The sequence below is a fragment of the Nicotiana tomentosiformis genome, chromosome 3, assembly GCF_000390325.3.
Source record: "Nicotiana tomentosiformis chromosome 3, ASM39032v3, whole genome shotgun sequence".
Classification (NCBI taxonomy): domain Eukaryota; kingdom Viridiplantae; phylum Streptophyta; class Magnoliopsida; order Solanales; family Solanaceae; genus Nicotiana; species Nicotiana tomentosiformis.
Genome location: NC_090814.1, coordinates 17,942,997 through 17,948,845, shown reverse-complemented (window position 1 = coordinate 17,948,845; position 5,849 = coordinate 17,942,997). Strand labels below are relative to the sequence as shown.

The 5,849-nt window shown below is 38.0% G+C and overlaps 2 protein-coding genes across 2 annotated transcripts; both read left to right on the top strand.

Moving 5' to 3' along the window:
- On the top strand, positions 1 to 951 carry LOC108946738 (zinc finger BED domain-containing protein DAYSLEEPER-like). Its single transcript, XM_018773911.3, has 3 exons — positions 1 to 437; positions 521 to 601; positions 708 to 951. Exons 1-3 carry the CDS (start codon positions 47 to 49, stop codon positions 710 to 712), a joined length of 477 nt encoding a protein of 158 aa, XP_018629427.3. The 5' UTR covers positions 1 to 46; the 3' UTR covers positions 713 to 951.
- A 1,445-nt stretch (positions 952 to 2,396) lies between these two features.
- LOC138907431 (H/ACA ribonucleoprotein complex subunit CBF5-like) lies at positions 2,397 to 3,142 on the top strand. The gene is made up of 3 exons (XM_070198029.1): positions 2,397 to 2,473; positions 2,539 to 2,826; positions 2,893 to 3,142. The coding sequence occupies exons 1-3, from the start codon at positions 2,397 to 2,399 to the stop codon at positions 3,140 to 3,142; spliced, it is 615 nt and encodes a 204-aa protein (XP_070054130.1).
- The last annotated feature ends 2,707 nt before the right edge of the window (positions 3,143 to 5,849 follow it).

Here is a 5,849-nt window from a genome sequence, read left to right as displayed (position 1 = left end):
AGTTAAGATTGTTGAGGATAATTTGCTTAGGTTGTTCAAAGAATACATGACAATATCCGATGTTGAAATTGTTGGAAGTAGTAGTCATGGATGTTATGATGAAATAATGGGCGAAATGGATGAATTTGACAAGTTTGAAAGTCCGTCTGAGTATAGTTCAGAAAAGACACAGTTGGATTTATACTTGGAAGAGCTTGTAATAGTTTGCAAAGGAAATGAAAATTTAGATGTGCTTACATTTTGGAAAGATAATAGGAGTAAGTATCCTGAACTCTCATTGATGGCTCGTGACCTGTTAAGTATACCTATCAGCACAGTTGCATCCGAGTCAGCTTTTAGTGTTGGTGGTCGAGTTATTGGCAAATTCCAGAGTTCTATTCTACCAGAGAATGCAGAAGCTAAGTTGTGTTCTAGAGATTGGATTTATGGGCATCAAAGTACATTATAATTAGTATCGTGTGAGTTTTATTTTATGAACTTTCTTGTAGTTTGACAATTTTTTAAATTTTCTTATTTTTAGCTTGTGATGATTCTGAAGAGGAGGACATTTCAATAGATGTGGAGAAAATTGCCGCTACACTTTTAAAAAGTTTGAATTTTGGTATGATTCAGGTTTTTCACTTGATTGTATATTAAGTTCTCCATTTAGACACACCTTCCAAAATTATGATTTCTTATTTTACTTCTGTTGTGTGATGCTTTGTCAGGGTAACTGTGGTGCTAGAAAAAGGAAGAGGAAAAGTTTGTGTTGAAGAAGATGTTGACTTGAATCTTTACTTGGAACTGCAATTAATTGTGTGCACTGCAATTAATTTGTTGATAGTAGTTCAGATAATCACTCATCTAGTATACACTAATTCGATGTAATGAATATGATAACCACAAGTAAATGGGTTTAGTGCATCCCAAATTGGAACTGAGTAATGGAATATCAAATCCTTACTTGGGAAATATTCTGTTACATGATCTTTGGCAAGATATTTTTGCAGATGAGATAGATTTAAACCATTGATAGTTGATAAAACACATATGTATTTAAACAAGGAAATTCTCATAAATTTACAAAGCAAGATGAGTCAGGTACTTTGTACATAACGATTAGTTACCATGATTCCCTTGTACAAGTTTTGTCATGTAGAAAACCAGTAGGACTTAAAAAATCAAAAATGAAAGAAAAAAGAGAGCATCTCAATCTAGCTAAGAAAGTATAAATAACTTATCATATGTTAAACAACACATCACGAAACAGATTTGCAGGAGCCAGACAAATTTTCTATATTATGCAAGTATTTGAATGTGAAGAAACAAAATATTTGGGTCAAGTTGGGCGGGTTGGGTTATGACCCATTATTTAGCCATCTTGACCCAAGTAAAATTTGGGTTGGGTTGGGCATTGACCCAATTATTAGTGCAACCCATCTTGACCAACCCAAACTAATAGGCTATATGTACCTTATTATGTTTTGATGAGCTAAGAAACTTAATGACAAGAACCGGATAAGGAACCTGATACACATTCTCAAATATGTGGAAACAACAAGACTTAAGCTGGAATTGTAAATCAAAGCTTCAGGAGCAAAAAAATCAACAAGGGGAATAGATGGACATCAGTTCCCCTGGTGACCGTACCCAGTCAACTCTCCAACAGCTGTAAAGTTGCTGCATGCATACACAACAGTGCAAAACAGTGCAACAGTCAACTTTATTGGGAATGCTCCTGTACCAAACATGCTTGCATCATTCAAGTGATGTCACCAATATTATATTAACATTAAACCAAAGGCAAAACATCACTTGAGCATTGAAGAATCGTTTAAGCACTCTTTCAAGTAATCAATCTGGCAAGCGATTCCCAAGAGCATCAGGAACAAAGAACAACATAACAACGGACCAGTTCCCTATATTGAGTTATTACATGTCCTTAGTTGTATTGCACCTTTGTTAAAGTTCTTTACTTGTAATTCCTACTTAGCTTAGTTAGAAGCATTGTGTAGGAAACCTTTGTAAATCATAAATCTTTGTGTTTGTGTCTTGGCTAGAGTTAGTCGAGTTGTAAGTCTTTCTAATAGAGTTATTACAAAGTGGCTTGTAATAGAGTTGTTACAAGTTAGTGAGGGATTGAGAGATTAATTCCTATATTATAATAGGTTGTAATCTAAAGTTTGCTCAATAGTGAAGTTGAAATCCTACAAGGGTAGGTCGTAATTTTTAATCCCGTGAGTTGGGAGTTTTCCACGTAAAACTTCTTTGTGTCATTTACCTACTGTAGTGTGCGTGTGTTCTATGGGAACTAATAGAGAACTCGGTTCTCTATATAGTTTGGTGGACCCTTAAACTCTATCAATTGGTATCAGAGCAAGTTCTTTCTATCAGGCTAACACCTAGAAAGGATCCTCATGGTTGCTCCATCAAACTTAGAAGAAGGTCAATCTACCTACAGGCCACCAAGATTCAATGGCCAATACTATGGATGGTGGAAGACTAGGATGCACAACTTCATCATGGCTGCGATGGACCTTTCGTCCCCACATAAACCAGTGGCAACCCAGTTGTAACAATCCCCAAAACAAGAAAGGAGTTCAATGATGCTGACCGCAAGGCCATAGAAAAGAACTTTCGTGCAAAGAAAATTCTTGTCTGTGGTATCGGTCCTGATGAATACAACAAGATCTCAGCATGCCAATCTGCTAAGGAGATCTGGGAGACTCTCCAAACAGCCCATGAGGGAATAACACAAGTTAAGCAATCAAAGATTGACATGCTTAACACAGAATATGAGCTTTTCAGAATGAAAGATGATGAATCCATCCAGGACATGCATACTCAGTTCACTTCTATCATCAATGAGATTCACTCTCTGGGATAAATCATTCCAAGAAACAAACTCGTCAGGAAAATACTCAGTGTTTTGCCCAGTTCCTGGGAAAGCAAAGTGAATACTATCACACAGGCAAAGGACCTACAGAAGCTAACCATCGATGGACTTGTTGGCAATCTAAAAACCTATGAAATAAAGAAGAATAAGAAGAAGAAGAAGAAGAAGAAGAAAAAAAAGAAGAAGAAGAAGAAGAAGAAGAAGAAGAAGCAGAAGAAGGAGGAGGAGGAGGAGGAGGACAATGAGAGAAGAGAGCCCAAAAAATAGAGCCCAAAAAATAGTTCGCAGAAATTGAGGCATTCCAAAAAGGGGCAGCTCTAGCAAGCCAAAATATTATGACCTTTGTCATAAGTGTGGTAATCCAGGACATCTCATCAAGTATTGTCCTCTCCTCAAGTAAGATCAATACAAACAAAACATAGACAAAGCAGCTAAGAGGAACCTGGTTCCTGACAAACGCTTCAAGAGGAAAAATGCCGCTGACAATGTTATGAAACAAACTCTTGCAGAATGGGGAGACTCTTCCATCGAATCTGAAGAAGATGATGATCAAGGTGACAGCTCCATGATGGCAGTGGAAAGTGAAGCAGCTGAGTATGACTCCATCTTTGCCTTGATGGCACAGTCTGATGATGATGAAGATGACGATGATGATGATGAGGTAAATGTTTTAGATGTTCAAAGAAATCGGAAGTCTTATTCTCCTAAAAAACTTATGTCTCTGGCAAATATTTTAATTGATGCTTACCACAGTCTTATAAATGATAAAAATGCACTGATTCTTGAACTAGGAGAAGCAGAACAGTCGAGAGATGACCTAGTTGTTGTTGTGGTAGATTTAATAGAAACCATTGAGAGTTTGAAGAAAGAAAAGGATGTTTTAACTGAAAAAATAGCAAACATAGAACATGAGAGAGATGATCTAGTGGTTGTTGTGGTCGATCTAAAGGAGACCATTGAGTGTGTTAATAAAGAGAAAGAAGCATTGACTGAAAAGGTTGCTAGTATAGAGCAGGAGAGAGAATATCTATTAGTAGTAGTCGTAGATCTGAAGGATACAATTGAACTCGAGAAAAACAAATAACTTCAGGAAGAACTAAGTGGAGTCAAGAGTGATCTTGAAAAATCACTCAAGTGGACCTGGTCCTCTGAAGCTATCATTGCCATACACACGAACAATGGGGGAAACAGGCAGGGAATCGGGTTTCAAAGAGAAATATTTCCCTACAACCCTCATAGCAAGTACGTTAATGTACCAAACAACTGGTTCTGCACTCAATGTGATAACACTGGACACTTTAAGGAAACCTATAAGGTCAAGTTTCAGTCTCAACAGAAAAACAAAGTTTTTGCTAAAAAGGTAATTACTGGTAGAGAACCTGGTCCCTCATGTAAAAGACACATGATGCCTGCTTGGACCAAAAGAACTCTTATTTATCCCTTTCCTCATTATAAGGGACCCAAACTTGTTTGAATTCCTAAGTCTAACCCTTAATTTCCTTGTGCAGGGAACAGTGAAGGGGAGCAACCAAAAATGGTACATGGATAGTGGTTGCTCAAAGCATATGACTGGAAGTACAAACGATTTCCTTTCACTGAAGTCCCTGCAAGGAGGGAGTGTATCCTTTGGAAATGGCAAGAAGGGATACATTCTAGGAGTTGGAAGAATTGGGAAGTCTCTCTCTCACTCTATTAAAAATGTGTACTATGTGAACGGATTGAAGTACAATTTGCTGAGTGTTTCCCAAATCTGTGACAAGGAAAACAAAGTGGAATTTGTGTCAAAGATATGCACAGTCACAAATCTTGTGACTGGTGAAGTGGTGCTAGTGGCAAAAAGATACAAAAACATCTATGTTGCTGATTTTGAGTCCCTTCAGAGTGGTGATCTCAGTTGTCTAAGTGTTGTTGATGATGATGCTGAGTTATGGCACAGAAGGCTCAGTCATGCAAGTTTCTCACTGCTGAACAAACTTGTCAAAAAGGACCTGGTTCGTGGTCTGCCCAAGTCAAGCTTCAAGGATCACAAGGTGTGTAATGCGTGTGCTAAAGGAAAGTATGTCAGATCCTCTTTCAAGCCCAAAAAAGAAGTTAGTACCTTAAGGCCACTTGATCTTCTCCATATGGATCTATGTGGACCTATGATATTGCCAAGCAGAGGAGAAAAAAGGTACATCTTCGTCATTGTGGACGACTACTCCAGATTCACCTGGACTTTATTTCTCAAAACCAAGGATGAAACCTTCCAAGTATTTATTGCATTTGTCAAGAAGTTCCAAGCGAAGATGGGTAATAATGTAGTATGTATCAGGTTTGACCATGGGACAGAATTTGATAATGCCAAGTTCGACGAATTCTGTGTTGAAAATGGCATTACTCATAATTTTTCAGCTCTACGAACACCAAAACAAAATGGTGTTATGGAGAGGAAAAATAAGACTCTTGAAGACATGGCAAAAACAATGTTGATTGATAGTGGTGTTGTAAAAGGTTTCTGGGCAAAGGCAGTCAACACTGCATGCTACTTGGTGAACAGGTGCATGATCAGGTCCCTCCTGAACAAAACCCCGTATGAACTGCTGAATGGGAAAAAACCTAAGCTAACACACTTGAGGACATTTGGTTGTAAATGCTTTGTTCTCAACAATGGTAAGGAAGCTCTGGGAATGTTTGATGCCAAGAGTGATGAAGGAATATTTCTTGGATATTCATCACAAAGCAAAGCTTACATGGTATACAACAAAAGAACTCAATGTATTGAGGAACGCATACATGTGATCTTTGACGAAGCACAGCACCCTCTTAGAAAAGCTGCACATGATAAGGCTGATCAAGATAGAGAGTTATCAAATGTCCCTGGTGAAGTTATTGACATGGTAAACGAAAAGGTTGGCATGATGAGTCACGTCAAGGAATCCAATAAAGATGGTGTGACTATGTCTCCAACTGATGAAGAGGAACCTGGTCCCACAAT